The following is a 19,922-nucleotide window of genomic DNA, read 5'->3' as shown; positions in this document are numbered from 1 at the left end:
TTGAATTTTCTGAGGTTATTACAAATCAGCTATGTTTCCCTTATTAATATGCCACCATTCTCTTTTTTGATCTGTGGACTATAATGCTTCTCCCTGCATCCCTACCCCCATTTCCCTGAGGACATTTTTTGTTAACACCCCATCTCTGAAATCCCTCTCTTAGACTCCTCTTTCCTTTCAGGGACCTACAGCCTCCTTAATCTAGCCAGGAACAAAGCAAGGAAGAGCCTATTTTTTTCTGGTTAATCCTCTCTGAGACCTACAATGTCACTGAATATATTCCACCATTCTGTTCTTCTCAGAACATGAATTATGAAAATGGTACTCTGAATGCCTACCTTCACTTCCAGAGACACATCACTCTTCCTTGTTCTCTTCATAATTTCATCTATTCTCTGGGAACCGAAAAGAAGCAGGTACATATACAAGTAAGCCGGGTCTATATGCAATTTCACATTCCTCACAAAATGTGTAAAAAAGAAACATCAGCAGAGGATAATGTGTATAGAAAGGTTTTTCCATTGATTTTGCAGACATACACCTCTGCCATACGAACACGGTCAAATGCTTAAGGAGTGAACCAGTTAAGTATCTAGAATCAACAATTTATATCCCATCTTTCTCCTTCCTCTCCTTAAGTTACCTAGAAAGCAACACATCACTACCTGCCATTCAAGAGGACCACCCTAAAGAAAGCCAAGCTGCGGTGCAGAAGGGGAGGCCACAGATTGGACACCATGAGAACGGACCTTTATAATCAGCCTCCTTAAACCCTTTACCCGTAATTAAATGGCCTAAACACCCCAATTAAAAGACAAAAACTGTCAAACTGGATGAAAATAACAAATCCTGACCATATGCTGTTTATAAGAGGCACATTTATAAGGACACATAGGTTCAAAGTGAAAAAATTTATCATGCAGGTGCTAATCACAAAAAGGCTGACAAAGTAGACTTTAAGAAATATTACTAGAGATAAAGAAGGACGTTTCAGGGCTTCCCTGGTGGCGCAGTGGTTGAGAGTCCGCCTGCCGATGCAGGGGACATGGGTTCGTGCCCCGGTCCGGGAAGATCCCACGTGCCACAGAGCGGCTGGGCCCGTGAGCCATGGCCGCTGAGCCTGCGTGTCTGGAGCCTGCGCTCCGCAACGGGAGAGGCCACAACAGTGAGAGGCCCACGTACCGCAAAAGAAAAGAAGGATGTTTCATAATGATAAAACGGTAATTCAATGGGAAAATTTAAGAATTTGAAATATAAATCCACCTAACAGTAGAGCTTCAAATTATGTATATAAAAACAAAAATGTATAGAACTGGAAGGAGTAGTGGAGAAATCCATAATCACAGATGGAGCTTTCAATACCCCTCTCTCAGTAAATGAAAGAACAAGATGACAGAAAACTAATACAGACACAACAGTATGATCAACGAAATCAACCTAAATAACAATTCTAAGAGCACCGTACCCAACAACTGCAGAACATAACTGGACTCACTTCCTGTCCCTGCCTCACCCTAAGTACTCCTGATCCCTTAGCCCTTACCTTCTTCCTCTCCAGTCGCTCCTGTTCAATCTGCAGCATGATCTGCTCTCTTTCTAGACGCATCTGTTTAGCTGCCTCCTGGGCCTTTGCTTCTGCTGCTTCCTTCTGGTAGAAACATGTAAAAGAAGGGATAGGCTTTACTAAGCTGAAGAAAACGCTAGTTAATTCCCTGGGGTTTGCACCTATATTCCTCCACCTCATCATCTACCGAAAAGTGGGTGCTGCTCCAATATTCAATGTGGATTTACACAGCCTGCTCTACGACACAGCAGACATGGTTGGGTCTCACTCATATGACCTCGGTCCACCATGCAAATCACCTGCAGACATTCTGCGTACAAGGTCAAGGTCTTTTTGTGTCTGAGGGTAGTCTCTGGCCCTAAGTATGCATGTGGCTAGAAATTTCAGGAAGTTAATTTCCCCTCAGTGACCTGCAACCATAAGGGGCAGGACTTGGAAGACAAATAACCTAGTTTCCTCACCACTCAGGGGGATAATCCTAAGGCATGGTCCACAGTCTCTCAGAGAGTTCCATAGTGAGCAAGTTCCAGCTGCCCACAGTAACCCACTCACCAATGTGCTTTCCTCTCACTCCCCTACCAGCTTCCTGCGATCATCTCCCAAATAAACTACTGGCACCCAAGTTCTCATCCAGGGTCTGCCTTCGGGGGAACCCAAACGGACATACAGCAAATACTACCAACTTCACTTCTGTTGCCCAAAGTAACTCATATTTATTAACTAGCCCAGTTAAAGAAAAACTCCAAGTAAACATTATGAGTCATCCAAATTTAACTATAATTTTACCTAATACTAACTAAGGCCCTTAAGGAAAGTCTATATAAAGATTTGCACAGTACCTGCTTTTCAATCATGGCCTTTTCCTGCTTTTCTTTTTCTTGCTTTTCCTTTTCTTGCTCTTCTTTCAACAGCAGCTCCTCCTTGGCCCTCCGCTTGGCCTCCTCTGCCGCCTTCCTTTTCTCTTCTTCCTCCTGCCGCTTCTTTTCCTCTTCCTGCTTACGGGCTGCTTCTTCTAGGCGAAGTCTTTCCCCCTCTGCCTTTCTTTGCAATTCCTCTCTCTCCAGCCTTTTGAGAACATAAATGATGTTAGGAGACAACGACGACGTGCCCAAAAGGTAAACTACCAAGAGCTGTGTGCCAACAGTAGAGCATAACACTTGACACTGTCACAGACACATGCATATGAGTTAGCATCCACTTAAGAAAATGACTCACATCCTTCTCAGAAAGCCACTCCAGTCCATACCGTTACCAAAAAAAATAATAAGCAAAGTGGACTTTAAATTCTGTGATGCCCAGAGTAATAATGTATTGATTTGTGAATAGACTGTAATGAAGACACAGATGTTCCCTAGCCAATTTACAAATGACCACAGGCCCATCAGTCCTTTTTTTTTTTTTGCGGTACGCGGGCGTCTCACTGTTGTGGCCTCTCCCGTTGTGGAGTACAGGCTCCGGACGCGCAGGCTCAGCGGCCATGGCTCACGGGCCCAGCCGCCCCGCGGCATGGGGGATCCTCCCGGACCGGGGCACGAACCCGTGTCCCCTGCATCGGCAGGCGGACTCTCAACCACTGCGCCACCAGGGAAGCCCCCATCATTCTTACTGAATGAGAATTCCTTAAAAACTGAGTAGGATGAATATTTAAAACCAACTTAAATGCACTACCAAATGTAAAATAGATAGTTAGTGGGAAGCAGCTGCATAGCACAGGGAGATCAGCTCGGTGCTTTGTGACCACCTAGAGGGGTGGGATAGGGACGGTGGGAGGGAGACGCAAGAGGGAGGGGATAAGGGGATATATGTATACGGTATAGCTGATTCACTTTGTTATACAGCAGAAACTAACACACCATTGTAAAACAATTATACTCCAATAAAGATGTTAAAAAAAAAACACAACTTAGGCTAGAAAAAAAAAAAGAAAAAAACCCTCGAAGTGTCTCAGTGACTCTCACATCTGTGCCAGTCAGCAATTTGAGAGCAGTGACTAGGAGCTCAAAAAGTTCACTTTGGTTTTAATTAGTATGTGACTTCTGAAGCAGCAAATGGAAGAAAATGCTCAACAGAAACTTGACATTTAAGGAATTAAAGCATCTATTTTCCATTTATCTTGGCATTCTTTAAAAAAAATTTTAGCTTTTATTCTTTGCTAAATGAAAATTAAATGGCGTTTAGACATTTTTCATCCACAGATGAATGGTCAGCGATGTAACGATAAAGAGCTTAAGCAGTGAGGGAAAACTGTAAAGTCTAAGTGCTTGATTTTACATTTCTAATGTTCTTCCTGCTCATGTGTGTCACTTTCCTCTTCTATGAAAAAATGTGGATAACTATACTCATTTTGCAGTGAGTTACTGACTGGCAATGTGCCACATGGGCAAGACCAAGACTGCATTCTGATTGTGCCACTTGCTGTGTGACCCTTCCTTGGAAAGTCACTCAACATTTCTGATGCCCATTTTAAAAAAATGGGAATAGCTATATAACTGGCTCCTCGACATCACTGTGGGAATTAAATGAGATAATGGGAAGCACTTAGCACAATGCCTGGTCCTGGGCAGATTCTCAAATGCTAGTCTGTTTTACAATTTAAAATGAACGCTCTCTTCAATTCCCAGTGTCCTTTTAAGCGCATCTGTAAATGTGTATGTTTTTCAGAAATTATCTTTATTTGGAAGCATGTACCACTGACTTACTGGGGCGCTGGTATATTGTTATAAATGATCAAGACTTGAAAAGAACATCCTTCCACCCTAACGGTTGGCTTTAGGAATCACGGAGGCAATTAGCCTATGTGCTACCAAAGAAATAGTTTAAAAGGTAAAAAAATACACAAAGACATTAGCCTAAAACTACAATGGGACATGACCATGTATTCTATGTTCACAGAGGGTGCAGTGCCTAAAAGCTGGAACAACTGAAATTACTAGCAAATATTCTGGAGAACTTTGGAGAAGAGCATTATGGGGCCTAGTCAGAAAGAAACTCACCAGTTCTTAGATTCCTCAATGAAAGACTAGGATGCCCAACACAGGATTATAAAAACCGGATGTGTCAATAACAAAACTTCTCCCAAGGTTAATCAGAGCACTGTTTTAGTATTTCTCTCTCTTTTAAGGAGCCAGTTGTGACTGTCTTAGAGAAGTTAATACACAAAGGATACGTATATAAATTAACCCACAAGCTACTTCATCCTTAGGATCTGAAAAGCCACTCGGTTTCTTCCATTTTACCATGAGGACTTCAGAGGTGCTCGATGCATAGCCATGCAGTAACACATCCTCCTAGCCCCTAGGTCTCCATAATCCCCGTCATCACCCACAACATAAATTCCTCCCCACAGGCCCGTAAGCCCCTACAGACAAAATTCCCTCCATTTAACCACACTCTGCTTCCCCCAAAGTAGCTAAAAACTAGCTTTCCCTGTGTGAAACCAAGTCTCTCAAAATCCTCTCCAAGAATAAACATTCTTTCTCTCCCTGCTTAACGAACCAGAGAGGACATGGCAGTGTCATTTCCCCAGCGCCCCTCTGCTGCAGGCAGCCCGACCCCACTGCCCTTGCCGTCATTACCGGCTCCCTCCGGAGCTCACCAGACCCATGTGTACTTCTGTCACCCCCGCCCGTCCTTGCTCCTGCCACCCACCCCAAACCTACCCCCCTTCCTCACCAGGTAGAAAGTACCAGAAAACTGTGCACGGTAGTCATCATTCAGTGGATGCATTCCTCATCCCCGTTCCCAGCCACCGGTGAGGGTCTTCTGTGTAACGACCCCCATCTCTCAAGCTCCAGACGCCGGCCCCCTCTCGTCCCACCCTCTCACATTTGCACCATGTCCCTGACACATGTTCAGTCTCGACTCATTCAATCTCCGGATGAGTATGTGGGTTTTACTTTCTCCCTTCCTTACGTGCTTAAAAGTTTTCATTTAAAAAAGCTTAACCTTCAATGTCCTAACCTTCCCCTTCTTTGATCTGCCCTCACCCGTCCCTCGCCGCCTTCTCTCCTGACCGGCCCCAGGCAGCTATGTGCTGTCCCTGCATCCGCTCCCTCTTCTCTCAGGGCGCCCAGGCTGCCCAGCCACTGAGCATCTGTGGGATGGCATGGAGGCCACTCTGGGCCCTCCTGTGTTGTCAACACTGGTTGAAGTAAGGCCCAGACAAGGCCGACTGGTCATCTTTCCCTGGACCTCAGCCGCCACGCCAGCCATCCATCCTCATCTCCCAGACCCCCAGGGGAACAGTCCAAACCTCCACTTTTCCACCGTCTTCCACATCCTCTTTAGTCGATGGCATCATCAACCACTTTACAGAGAAGACCGGGGCCACCTGATCTGGGCTTCCTAAACTTCACTCCTCTACAGCATTCCTGCTCAGAAAATGCCCCCTTTTTTCTGCTTAGATGCAAAGGATTATAAATGCCACCAACCACACTATTTTTTTTTTTTAAACATCTTTATTGGGGTATAATTGCTTTACCAACCACACTATTAATTCCACACATAGCCCCGCACCAGAGTTCCTTCCACCGTCCCCCTCTCTTCCTTCCATCGCTTTGCCCTTCTACACGGACCTTCCCACGGCCTGCAAAACACTCAGGCCTCAGGCATCCCAAGCAACTCTCCTCTGTCCCCTCTCCCCTGCATTCTGCTGATGCTCAGGGCCTCTGCCATCTCACCTCTGTCAAGCTGCTTATGTCTCCTCCCCTCTCCATGATTTCCCCCAAACCTCCATTCATGTCCTAAACCCCAAGACCAACGGCCTTTCCTCAGCCTCGACACGTCTCGCAGGTGCAGGCGGCATGCGACTTCCCTCCTGTGAGGGCCTGGCTCTCCCTTCCTGACTCGGCCGCCACCCCCCGCACCGGACGGGCCCTGCCTGCCCAGCTCTTACCCCGACAGTCCACCACCCAGAGGCTCAACCGACGAGCTGCCAGGGCTGAGCGGCGCCAGGACCTCTGCCGGCAGGGCCGGGCCCAGGCCAAATCTTGCACAGACACTGAGCTGCTGCAGCCTGGCTATGTGACCCTGCTGATGGAGGGTGCCTAACTCAACTATCTTTCCACTTGGGCCCACAGCAGCTATCTTAACTTCTTAACGTGACTCATTTTGGAATCCCAGTAAGATCTCTTTGCTTCTAGTTTCTGCCAGTGCCTTCCCCGGGGCGGACCCAGGGTCTAGGGTTTCTTGCTCCAAGAATCCTGATTTCTATCTTGGGCCATCCACGAGCCCAGGCACTGTGCCCTGTTCTGCATGCTTCCAGGAGAGCCCCAGGGTCACTGCTAGCGGGGACTGGACCAGCGTTTGCTCTTCTTCCGGGCCCAGCTGTCTGGGCACCTTGTCAGCCCTTCTGCTCTGAGCAGTCTCATCCCTGACTTGGATGGCATTTTCCTCACCAGTTTGTGACAGTGATTGGCTTTCCACGGTTTGGCTCAAGTATCTTTATTTTCTCTATATTCTCTCATCTGGCAACTACATTTGTGTGGCTTCAACTACTGACTCTTAAGCACAAAACAGGAGTGAGGATGATCTTATCCCAAGAGGTGTCCGCTGTGTTCCAGGCCCTGGTTGTGTGGTACTGTACTTTCTCACCTCCCACGTGGTGCTAGCAAAGCTTCATATTCTGGCAAGAGAGAGGAAAACTGATTTTGGGTCAAGGGTATTGCTCTCATTTTTACCTAGGCCCCAGGCTTCAATTCCATTTCTAATCACCTGGATATCTTGCAGGCACCTTAAACTTAGTTTATCTACAATCAAATGGCTTGTTTTTACCCTCTAAAATCAATTCCTTCTGTCCTTCCTTTATCTGTCATTGGGTGTACCATTCTCCTATGCTTAGAATCAAACCTTGGCGTCGACTTTGAATGGGCCCATTTCTGTGGAACCCGCCTTCACTCCTCCAGCTCGGGCTCCACCACACTGCACTGCCTTCTCTTAACCCACGATTGCAATGGCTTCTCATCTGGGCCTCTTCCTACTTCTCTACCTTTCCTGTATGTTTACTGAGCGCCAGCACCAGTGATCCAAAGACTGTACCCCGGCCAAGGTGCTTAGTTGGGGGAAGTAGGCCTGTGAACAAATGAGGAGGCTCTGTGATCAGCCGACCAGCCGACCAGCCGGGCTGGGCGGGCGAAGAGGGGGAGAGGTCTGTTCTCTCCCAGGGGCAGGGCTGGAAAGGCTTGCAGACAGGGAGCAGTGCTTGACCCGAGTCGGACAATGGAAAATGTGTCTGCTGACAAGGAGCTCGAGGCCACGGGAGGCAGCGTGAAAGCAGATGAGGAGGTGTGGACCTGCAGGAGACAGGGGTGCTCAGGCCGTGGCAGGCCTCCTGTGGGCAGAGGAGTCACCGGCTTGTTAAAGGACAGGAGCAGGACAATGACGCTTATTTGAGAACAGGCACTGGGGACACAGCGTGGACAGTGGATGAGCTCCGGGAGACCTAGAGCGGGGAGCTCAGTGCGGATGCCACACACACAGTCCAGGTCGGAGACCACAGGGGCCAGAGCTCAGGAGGGGAGGAGGGGCTGGAGGGGAAGGGAGACGAGAGAGATGCTAGAGGCGGCCGAGACAGACCTGACAGGGGACGGGACACTGACGAGGAAGGAGAGGGGAAGTTGAGAGCTGGCTCGGACACATCTGATCTGGTTGCCTGGAGACATGGAGGACTGAGCTTGTGAAAGGAAAAGGAAGTCTGTGAGAAAGACAGTAAGGTCTGCTTTGGAAATGCTCAATTTGAGATGCGTGTGGGACACACTTAAAGGAAAGCATAAAGCAGTTGGTAATACTGCCTGCAGGTTCTAGACCAGTGCTAGCCAACAGACCTTTCTGTGATGAGGGAGACGTTCTAGAGATTTGTGTAGTCCGATATGGTAGCCACTAGCCATGTAGCTACTGAGCACTTGAAATGTGGCCATACGGCTGGGGAACTGAATTGGACTTGATCTTAGTATATTTCCATTTCGGTGGCCGCCTGAGACTAGAGGCGGTGGTACTGGACAGCACAGGCTCAGGAGGCATCAGTACCCATGTGTGATCTAATGCCTCCCCTGTACCAGAAAGTATTGAAGGTTTACAGAGCAAGATGAAATTGGCTTCAGAAATAGATGGTAAAACAGATGAGAAAGGGAGATGAGAGCAGAGTTGGGTTAGCACCCCAAATGCTGAGCATGAGGACGCTGTGTGAAATGCGAGCCCCAAACTTCTGAAGCCAGAGGAAGCTGGCAGCGCGATGCGGGCACGGGCCGGGCAGGGGGGCGCAGCGCTGCTCGGGAAGGGCTTGTCAGGTGAAGCTGGCCAAGGACTGAGGGCTGGGAGCCCAGGTGATGCGTGAGGGGCTGAGCGGGAGACAGAGGAGACTGAGAAGGAGAGGCCAGAGAAGCAAGGGCAAGCGCGACACGGTCAAAGCCAACCAAGAAATGGATTAGGAGTCCGGCAATTAGGAGGAATTGTGAGTGTGAGGTCTGCAGGCTGAGTGTGAGTAGAGGAAATAGAGACAGGCAGTACAGTCAGTTCTTTGAGGAGCTGCGCTGTGAAGGAAACGGGAGAGGGTGCTGGCTGGAAGGCAGGGAGCTGCACCTTCCTTAGCACAAGCTACAGGCACGCGACTCACCTGCTCAGGGCCCGCGCATCCCAAGCCCTGTCACTGAGGTCCTGCGACTCATCCTCCTCTCCTGGGACCTCCCTTCACACATCCTGCGGCCCACCCAACCCAGCCCAAGCACACCACTCAGTAAAAAGACCTGCTGCTGTTGACCAAAAGGCTGGAGGTGGGAAAATCATCAGAGAAGTCCAGAGTTCGAAGAAGGAACCAGCCAGACCTCCCCCCTCCTCCTTCAAAGAAATAAATCAGCAGAAGTGTAATGACGGACCACAAAAGACTTGCCAAGGTCACTTAAGGATGAAGAATATTCTATTACTGATTAAACTCAGCGCCGTAGCTGAGTGAAACACGGCAACGTGGCTGGCTCCCTGTCACGTTAAATCCTCTCAACAGTACTGGACTGTACTCTGTGATTATCCTAAGAGCTTCCTTTATCAATTTAATGATAAAATCTACCTTGCCCTTCAACATGCATTTCTCTCTGAATACTAAGACCAGAATAGGCAGAACCGTCTGTATTTTGACCAAGTGCCCCAGGGGTCAATGCAGTGGTTCTCAAAGTCTGGTGAGCTACTGAAGCGGGACACGGCCTGGGCCTGTGTATTTTCACCGCGACCCCTGACTGACTCTGACACCCTCCAAAGTTTAGGGACCACTGCCATGACATCTTCTTTCGTGCTCCAGGATGGGAGTCCCCGTACCTCGTGTCTCATGGCCTATGAGGTCAGCTTCGGCCCCAGCTAGGAGCCTCTGCTCAACCCTCCTTTCTCTTACCTGGGGGTGAGAGTTAGAATAATTTGGGGGAAAAAAAACACGATTCAGGAAGCAGAATCAAGATGTCTACATCCGGAACCTCCTGTCTTTTCAGGGAGAACGTCAGTCTATAAACAAAACTCAAACTCCTTTGATAGCTCTACGAGGCCTGGCTGGTCCTAGAGTGTATGCCGAGAACAGGGGCTGTCGGTAACACCGATATCCAGGAGCTGAGAGTTTCCGCGGTCTCAGAAGGCCTGAGCACCCCCATACCTGTCTTGCTCTTCCTTCTCCAGACGTTCTTGCTGCTCCTGTTCCTTCTGCAGCCGGGCCTGTCGTCTCTTTTCGGCCAGCATCTTTGTGGCCTCTCCTGCATCAGTGGTGCCCGCTGTGGGCTTCCACGAGGCTGCATTGGAGGAAAAGATCAAGGGAAATGAAACAGTGACTGCACTCACACGGCAGCTACCACTTGGAATTGAAAAATCCAACCCAGTGGGTGATGGGAAATGCTGCCAAGACCAGCACAATCAGCTACCAAGCAGAGAGGCTGCAACAGGCTGGCTGTGACCCTGGATGCATTCCACCATGGAGGGCAGTGGAGAGGCGACGAGGAGAGACAGGGTCACCAGCAAGTCCCAAGGCAGCCACCACCGCTGCGCCTATCTGGATGAACTCACCGCAGCTGTCACGGAAGCTTCAAGGACTAAAGGAAGACCCTCTCTGTGGGAAAGGCAGATGCTGGCTGGATGCAGCTGAGCACCCCCGTGGGCTTCCACAGCTAGGAGCAGCGTCAGCCCCTCAGCCTCCTCTGCCAGGAGACCCTCCGGAGAGCGAGGGGAAGGACTCAGGGCAACATGCAAGCCTGAGAAAGTGGCACGAGGGCATGGAGTTGTCTCCGGGAAAAATCCCCGTCTCTCCCCCAAACCCGAGACTCCCGCGTGCATGGAGTCAGAGGGAGAACCGGCTGGGCGAGGAGGGCCTACCTCCACCGCCCTCGGCCTTCCCTGCCGCGGCCTCATGCTTCTCGGTGGCGTGCCTGTCTGCCACGTGCTTCTCTGGGGCCTCTTCCCCAGGTGGGCCGGCTGCCTGCTGAGCCAGGGCGCCCTCCCTTTCCTTGTTGCTCTTCTCTTTCTCTGCTTTCTTCTTGGGTGTTTCCTGGCCGGAAAAGGCGGGGAGGCGGTACTTCACCGGAGACCCTGGGTATGGCGGCTTCACGTTCTTTGGAGACTGCGGATATGCTTTTGAAGTTGCCCTGGAAAACCAAAACCACGCCAGAAGATGATCACCGGGCCTGACCACAGAACCCTCTGTTCCAAAGACACCTGGTTCCAAAAAGTTGAACAATTTCATCCTTCAGGGCGAACAAATGTAAGGCGGAGCACACACTCAGAAGTCCCTGAAGTAGGACTTCGCTGGTGGTGCAGTGGATAAGAATCCGCCTGCCAATGCAGGGGACACAGGTTCAAGCCCTGGTCCGGGAAGATCCCACATGCTGCGGAGCAACTAAGCCCACGCGCCACAACTACTGAAGCCCACGCACCTAGAGCCCGTGCTCTGCAACAAGAGAAGCCACCGCAACAAGAAGCCCGCGCACCACAACGAAGAGTAGCGCCCGCTCGCCGCAACTAGAAAAAGCCTGCGCGCAGCAACGAAGACCCAACGCAGCCAAAAATAAATAAATAAATAAATAAATAAGAAGTCCCTGAAGTATTATCACCCTAACAGGAACATATGGTATCTAGAACATGTCCCCGGTGGAAGGGACAATGTTTTAGGAAGCCCAGCCAATGATGTCATGTCTGAATTTCACTTAAGTTTGACGACAACATAAGAATAAAGTGTTAGGTATTTTCCTACCTCCTCTTTTTAGAGGAGCACCAGGGTTGCATCTGGCTTCAGCATATGGCAACGAACGACCCTGCTCCCATTTTTTTCTATTATGGCAAAATACAAACAACATGAACTTTACCATCTTAACCACTTTGAAGTGTACAGTTCAGTGGCATTAAGTACATTCACACTGTGGTACAACCATCCCCATCGTCCATCTCCAGAACTCTGTACTCTTTAAACGCTAACTCCATACTCCCGCCTCTCCCCAGCCCCTGGCAACCACCTTTCCACTTTCTGTCTCCAGGAATTTGACAATTCCGCGTACCTCATAGAAGTGGAATCATACAGTATTTGCCCTTTTGTGTCCGGCTTATTTCCCTCTGCATCTGTTGCAAGAAGGTCCATTACAGGTGTGCTGGCCTAGGCCTGGCTCCTGGTGACCACTGGCTGCTGGTGATGTAGATAACAGCCTAGCTTTAGTTGCCGAGTGCACCCAAAGTTCGCACAGGGGTGTGACATTTGTACAGAGTACTTCTAGAAGAGCATAAAGTAACCTGTTCGTGCATTACACACTGTCACTCTCAGCCCTGTAGCAGGCTGAACCATATGAAAGTGCTAATGTTCAACCATTTTTGATCTATAAAAACAGCAATAAAAATGGCAACTCAACATAATATTAAAGGCCAATTTCTCACCAGAGACCCAAAGAGTTTCCTAATCAGATCCTGGTGGTAAGGAAAAAATATAATCAGATCAACATTAAACTTGGTCTTGAGCTGGAAAATAATCCTCAAGTGGTATGTGGACTGGAAAAGATGCAGGCCAGTTTTCCAATGATGCTCTCATGGTAAAAGCCCAGCTCCGGGTGCCAAGGAGAACACGTTTTCTCAGTTAATGCCAGGCTGAGGGCCACACAATGACCCCATGAATACGACCTGAACATGATCTGAATTTTTAAAATTCAGCTATTTCAGCATCAACCATTTTACTGATATGGAACCAGTCCATATCCCACTTCCATGGTGGTCTGTCCACCCCTCTCTGGCAGTCTGCTCCATAGCTGGACCACTGTGACCCCAGAAAGAATCACTTCATACTCGCCACACCGACTTCCCTTGTGCCACCATTCTGTTAGGCCTGGAGCCACACAGAACCCCCGTGACACCTCGTCCACGTGGACGGTGCCTCCTCTTTGCAGACCGTTCTCCCTCTGCCCTGGGGCTCGGCCAACTCAGGCCCCACCATTCCCGAGGGACCTCTTGACAAGCAGGCATTTCTATATAACCTTGGTTTTCTACTTTTTTTCCTAGACCCTAACCACATAAAAGCCAGGCACAGAATCCTCTTGCTTCTTCAATATACGTATGCATATGTACCAGGGTTTCTCAATCCTGCCATGACATTTGGTGCTGAATCATTCCTTGCTGTGGAGCTATTCTGTGCACTGTTTCGCAGCATCCCTGGCCTCAACCCGCTAGATGCCAGTAGCAATCGCCGCTCCCCGCAACCCACCCCAGGTTGTGACAATCAAAAATGTCTGCAGACATTGTCAAATGTCCCTGCAGGGGCAAGATCACCCCCAGCTGAGAACCACTGAGGTGAGACATACATATAGCGCCCCCCCCACGCCCCTTCTATCTGTATAAAGCAGGTAAAAGTGGTGCTGCTCTGGTTGAGGGGCAGTGTCCTAATCCCCACGCCCCCCGAGGCCCGCCTATGAGTCTCCTGAGAGCCCTGGCTTGAGAGGGAATCATCAGAGCCTTCTGTGTTCAGACAGCCAGGGTCGCACCTGGATCCCTCCCCCAGTGATCTGGAGCTCACGCTCCCTCTAGCACCCTCCAAAACTGTGTCCACGCTTCCTGAGGGCTGTCTGCACACCAGCCCCCGTGCTGCTAAGTGTATTTGTGTATGTATCTGTGTATACGTGTATGTCTCTTTTAGTTGTCAAAAACTGGTATGACACAGGTACTATTATTAGGGTCACTTTATGGAGGAGGAAGCGGGCTTAGAGAGGTTAAGTAAGCCGCGGAACTGCAGTCTGTGCCCACGACTCCCTGACTCCACTTCTTCCAACTTGGCCCTACTCCCTGTGTCGCGATGGTGGCTAAGCCAGGGCTTGGGGTCACCACAATCCGCAGATGTTCATTTTAGACCTGGTACAGAGTAAGCACACAACAGCTGTTAGATATCGGGTGTTAGTGAAACATATAAAATAAAAATCCGAATTATCCTCACAGGCAAGAACGAACCAAAAGCAGGAGGAAGAAATAAAACGGGGGAAACCACAAGCCCTGCTACCTCATGATGACAGCGCTCCATTAAGCATCGTTTTCCAGTCAGCTGCAAAAACCTGCATTTAGGCCCAAACAGCCTGTACTACCGTACAGCAGGGGATCTTCTACTTGGCAACACTCTCCTTCCACGCTGTCGTCTAGGGCCATACTGCTGCTATAACCACCAGCAGAGTGTCTTAAAGGACCTGGTCTAATGCACCGAGGTGATCAAAACACGTCACTTACTCCCTAGAATGTCAAGTGCATGCTCTGTGCAGCTCCGGTCCAACCACTGTGCAGGGACAGGCAATGGCAAACAATTACTCCTGGATGTGGGATTTGGAGACAGAGGCAATAGGAAAGACTGCTATTTCACGGTAGATGACGCAGACAGAAACACCTTCTCCTTCCGTAAGCATTCCTATCTTGACTCATTAAATAGGAACTTCTGCTATTGTAAGGACTGGTAAAAAGCCATTTGCTCTTCTTCCTTGCCCTCAACCTCCTCCCCAAGGAGTGAGGCATGACTTCTCTGCTTGGTGAGACAGAGCAGAGGTGCTGGGCGCCCACCGCCCAGTCCATTTGAGTTCTCTCGGGCACCTGCCTGCAGCGAGCGCACATCTGAGCTTTCCTCAGTGGTGCCCAAGAGGTGGGTTCCCCCCGGGGTCCTGGTGCAGGCGCCTCTGCTGCGCATGGGCAGACATGCGAAGACCTCTCCTGCAGACCCCACTCCCACCAGGAGGGTCCCCGGGGCTGGACTACGGGGAGTGGGTAAGAGGCCTGCACTGGCTGCAGGCCCACTTCATTCTATAGTCTTGCCTTAGTAGCAGAATGCCAGCACCTGGATCCCAACACGAACCCAGGGTCTGGTCTAAGTGGCTCACTCACGGAAGGGAATGAGCCCAATGACAGTCACACCCTCAGTCAGTGTGCCCGGAGCCTGTAAGAGGGACATGCAGGGCAGGACTACAATCCCACGGGGAAAAAGCTGGTCTGCCCTGGGTGTGAGAGGTTCTGACAGCCTCAGACCTACTCAGCCCTGCACAGCCTTGCTTCAACTTGCTTTAAGAGAACAGTCACGCGTAGGTTCTGTTCACACCACAGACTGTGAGGTTCTGTTCTAAATAATACTGGGCCAATTATCCACGAGCACACATCTAAAAATAATTGCTACCTGATAAGTAAGGGTGAATTATTTGGGATAAAACTCAACATACTAAGGAGTCTATCTACATTCCCCTACCCCAGCTCTTGCCCAATAAACAAAATAAATGAGAACGCACACACACACACTCCTCGTACGCACAATACAAACACGACCTTCAAATTAGAGAAGTGTAGGTAAATCATTGATTTTTTTTAACAGCGAACGACCAAACTACAGAATACAGTCTTAGAAGTTCCCTATTTTATCTCCAGATCCATAGAGTTTCCTGCTCAGCCTGCCTCACTACTTCCCTACGTGGATGTAGCACCTTGCCCGCGAGAGCTGCTGAGCGTGGGAAGCGTGAACCGGGCAATGCTGGTCTGTCTGGTAGACCCCGAGGCTCTCTGGTCTCCTGCTCACACCACTTACTGCAAGCCAAACGAAGTCTGGCAAAGCTACTGTTTCCCCAATTTCCTAGAAATAGATATCTTGGCTGATGAAAGAAATTAAACACAAATTAATCAGGGAACTCACTGTGCTTTCATAGAGTTTTGTTTTTAAGTACCGTCTCATCTATCTAATAAGGGTCTATTTGGTCACCACAATAACCCAGTGAGGTAGGTAGGAAATTACTATTAACCATATTTTAGATAAGAAAGCCAAAATCCTAAGTGCTTCAATGACCTTTCCCAAGAGGTGTAAACAGATGAGAGAGCCACGTCACTTGATTTTTCATCTTGCTTTTTTATAGGTTTTCCACTCCAAGTTTTAAAAGTTCAATACTTCCAATGATTAGACATCTAACAAAGGGAATTCACAAATTTTGTTGGGGTGGTAGAGATAGGCCTTCCTGATGCACAAGGCAGGATTATATAACCTTTTGAGGTTCCATGACTGGTAGGAAATATGAACAAACACCTCTGTAAGTAGAGCAGGAAGAGGAACTCTCCGGAGAGGGTTGTCATGCTTCTGAACGTGAGTTTACTGCAAAGCAGATCCCCAAAGGACTTTTTTCACTCCACATCTTGCAATCTAGTTCTATTTTTTCCAAAGCCACTTGACTCCAGGCACAGTGAACACAGCCCACCCACAAGATGGGAGGGGTCTGTGGCCTCGTCAGCACAGCTTGGCCAACATTCTGAGAAGTCTATTTGTCAATGGTCCCATTTTACTATTTACTTTCCAGAGAGAAAAAGAGCAATTTTATACCACAGAGACCTGTGGATATCACCTTAACCCAGTGATCAAAGTTACCATCACCAGTAATGAAACAACTTGACATCATGGCCTCCTGATAAGATGCGCTGAGAAGGAGCCAACATCCCTTCCATGGGATTCCTGCCCCAAATGTATAACCCGAGTCTAATCATGAGGAAACAGCAGACTGACTCAAACTGAAGGACAGTCCTCAAAAAAAACAAAACAAAACAAAACAGAAAACCGGTCTGTGCTCTTTAAAAATGTCGGGGTCATAAAGAAAGGCTGAAGAACTGTTGCAAGTTAACGCAGACTAAGGAGGCAAGACAACTAATTGCAATGTGGGACGCTGGGTTGGATTCCGGACCAGGAAAAACACTGTTCCAGAGGATCTCACTGGGACAACAGGCAGAAGTTGCACACAGTCTGTAAATTAAGTAAATTAAGTCTGTAAATTTAAGTAACAACATCATGTCAAATGTTAACTTTTCTGATTTTTCACAATTGTACTGTGGTTATACAAAAGAATGTCTTCATTCTTAGGTATAAAGGGTCATGGTGTCTGCAACTGATTCTCAAATGGTTCTTGGAAAATGTGTGTGTGTGTGTGTGTGTGTGTGTGTGTGTGTGTGTGTGTGTGTGTGTCTATGGAGACTATATGAGAGTGAGTAGGGGATGGGAATGATGAAGCAAGTGTGGCTAAATGCTAACAGGATGAGTCAAGTTCTAGTCTTGCAACACTTCTGTAGGGTTGAAATGATTTCAAGATAAAAAGGTTCTTAAAAATCGGCCTAAACTCAAATTATCCTCTACTAAGACGGACAAATACAGGACAAGGACTGGGTGAGCAGCTAAGTATGGCTGTGAGGAGGGGGTATAACTTAACATTTTCAATTATCCTTTTGAAGAAAATTTTCAGGTAAGAATGTAAAAGCCTATTTGAGAAGGATGGTGGTAACACAAACAATAGTTAAATTGTCACTGCAGGGAGCCCTGATCCACTGTAGATGCTCATCTGTGGGCAGGGAATACCACGCCACCCATCTACCAGAGAAGCCTATGAGAATGGTGCTCGGCAAGGATTGATTAAATGTCCTCAACCATCAGAGAAATAGGCTGGCTCCAGGAGCCTGTGATTCTGAGAGGGAGGGGCTTATTTGGGGCCATCCATACAACTTTGCCTTCATTTTTTCCCTCATGTGGACTACCTGTTTTGTTTCTAACGCATGATAAAATGAAATTAACCTAGATTCCTGACACAAAATTGATCTCAGCTAAGCTATCTCTGAAAGTCATTATCTTTGGCAGATTATATTTTCCACAGATGGCCACAATAATATCTCCTCCCATCCCACATGATCTTCTTGAGTTTATTTTTCCATCCCATTGAATCTGAGGTGGTCCCACTGCTTTGACCAAGAAAATACAGCAGAGAAGGAACACCGTGCCAACTCGGGGCATAGTCCTTAACTGGGGTTAATGGGCCATCATCCTTAATGGGCCGTCTTGGACCTTAAGCTTAGTCGAGCCCTAGGTTGTAACTTAACTGTAGCACCAGATGACATTGAACCGTAATTGCACGGAGGCCCCAGAGGTGAGAACTTCCCAGTGAGCCCATGTCAAGCCACAGAACCGCCACACAAAAGACCCTAAGAGAGACCCTTCCGGTAAGCCCAAGTCACAGAGCTGTGAGAATTAATAACAAATCGTTGTTTTATGCTAGTAAATTTTAGAGTCTATTACAGCACCAAGGGGTAACGGACACATTCCCCATCATAATGATCAAACTAACATAGAATACATTTCTAAGAGCCTGAAACCATGAGAGAACATTTCACATTGAAGAACTAGGGGTACAGGCAGCACCTACACACAGAGGGCAGAGACAGGCTGGGTAAATGCACTTGACCACACTTGATTTCCTTTCTCTAGGTTACAAGAAGAAAGATATGCTCCATCCACATCTTTGAGAGTCTAGCTGAAGCTAGTTTTTTAAAACCCATACAAGTACCGGACAATGCCAACCAACAATGAAAATAAACTTGAACACTTAAAAGAGCAAAGCCATTAATATGCACAGCCGCCTACAGTGACTTAATTGATCTGAGATCCGGGAGGGGAACAATGCACTGTCAGAGCCATTCATCACATGGTCCCGCTGGATTTCTGGATGGGAGTTCAAAGCGGCTAGCCCCCCCGCCCCAGGCCATTCAAAGCCACGTCACTTCCAGTGTGCTTTAAAGATCACAAGCTTGGTCTGCACAGAGGGAAAGTTGAAAATGCCACTTTGCTTGGGGCTTATTTTGTGTGACACCATTTTAAAAACCAAGTGTTTCTTTTTCATCTTTCTTTAATATTGAGAATATTAGAATTAGAATATAAAAAAAATATAGAAATATATATAAAAATATTAGAATATAAAAGAATTTTTATAAAATACGAAAGGTATGAAGAATGATAAAACAAATGTTCACACATGCACCAACCAGCTCAAGGGAAAGACATACTATGCCAGGATCTCCCATGTGCCCCTCCCTGAGCCTGTCCCCAACTTCCCACTCAGAGGCCATCATCACTCTACATTTTATGTTTTCCATTTTCTTAAAATCATTTTACCACATTTATATTCTTAAAACCACACTGGTTTTGCAACATCTAGGAACTCAGTATACATGCAATCAAACTGCTGACATTCTTCTACAACTTCCTTCTGGACACTACGTTCCTGAGATCCACCCACTGGTTGCGGGCAGCTGCAATCCACTCTTTTTCACTGCTGTATAGTTTGGTTGGATTTTCAGAATATACTTCAGTCTACTTGACTTTTCACATTTCTCAGACCTGGCCCATACCCAGTGTGGTTCAGCCGCTAATTTTCACCCCAGGGAGAAACGAAATTTCTTTCTGAACATTTTAAAAATCAAGAAACGTTTGCTATTCCTTAGACCTGTCAACTTGGTAATTCTGATTTAGAGGTGCCTGAGCAACTTCTATTCCCAGGGCACCTCATAAAGAGAGAAGGATTCTGGAGTTTGACAGTACACAGGCAGTCCAGCTGTGTTAGTATGTGCTATTTTTCCTGCCTGTGTTAGAGACAACATGTATGGGGCTCTAAAAATAAAAGCCAGTCCATTAATTTCTCTTTGTTGAAAGTGGCAGGAATACCGTGCAGCACGGTACAGAAAACAGCATCCCTCATCGTTAAAAAAATTCCCCAAGTGAAATATACAGCACAGAAAAGAGAATGTTTAAGAAACTGATCAGTGGGAGAACAAACTGTTGAATGTCCCGGAAGGAACGAGGAGGCAAAGGGCCTGAGTCCTCAGGTAGGTTTGGCCCCAGCATTGCCCAGACCTGCCCAGACCACTGTGCTCTCCAGGCCCGCCTTTCCCCCCTGGCTAGCGTCCCACAGACTCAAGCTGCGCGCAGACTGTGCAACAATAAACTGAGTCAGCCCCCCGCCCTTGCGGCAGCCTAGCAGGAGATAATCAAGTACAATGAGGCACAGATCAATTCGGCCTGCTCCCTCACCTCATGCGGGGCGCTCTGCTCAAA

At 48.1% G+C, this 19,922-nt stretch overlaps 1 protein-coding gene across 6 annotated transcripts in view; it reads right to left on the bottom strand.

Moving 5' to 3' along the window:
• MAP7D2 (MAP7 domain containing 2) overlaps positions 1-19,922 on the bottom strand; it is a 56,009-nt gene that overhangs the window by 8,041 nt on the left and 28,046 nt on the right. For 5 of the 6 annotated variants that reach the window (XM_022560447.2, XM_022560449.2, XM_022560455.2 and 2 more), the window contains 5 exons: positions 10,901-11,169; positions 10,191-10,323; positions 2,404-2,629; positions 1,544-1,648; positions 339-395 (listed from right to left, as the gene is read on the bottom strand). In XM_022560447.2, coding sequence (XP_022416155.2) covers positions 339-395; positions 1,544-1,648; positions 2,404-2,629; positions 10,191-10,323; positions 10,901-11,169 — 790 coding nt within the window. The remainder of the gene's footprint in view (positions 1-338; positions 396-1,543; positions 1,649-2,403; positions 2,630-10,190; positions 10,324-10,900; positions 11,170-19,922) is intronic. The other variant, XM_089904689.1, reaches the window with a different exon arrangement.

Source organism: Delphinapterus leucas, chromosome X (genome assembly GCF_059928025.1).
Source record: "Delphinapterus leucas isolate spDelLeu-1000000601 "Yukka" chromosome X, BTC_Dleu_Yukka2, whole genome shotgun sequence".
Taxonomy (NCBI): Eukaryota; Metazoa; Chordata; class Mammalia; order Artiodactyla; family Monodontidae; genus Delphinapterus; species Delphinapterus leucas.
The sequence above is the reverse complement of the archived record's forward strand: the minus strand, read 5'-3'. Positions and strand labels throughout refer to the sequence as shown.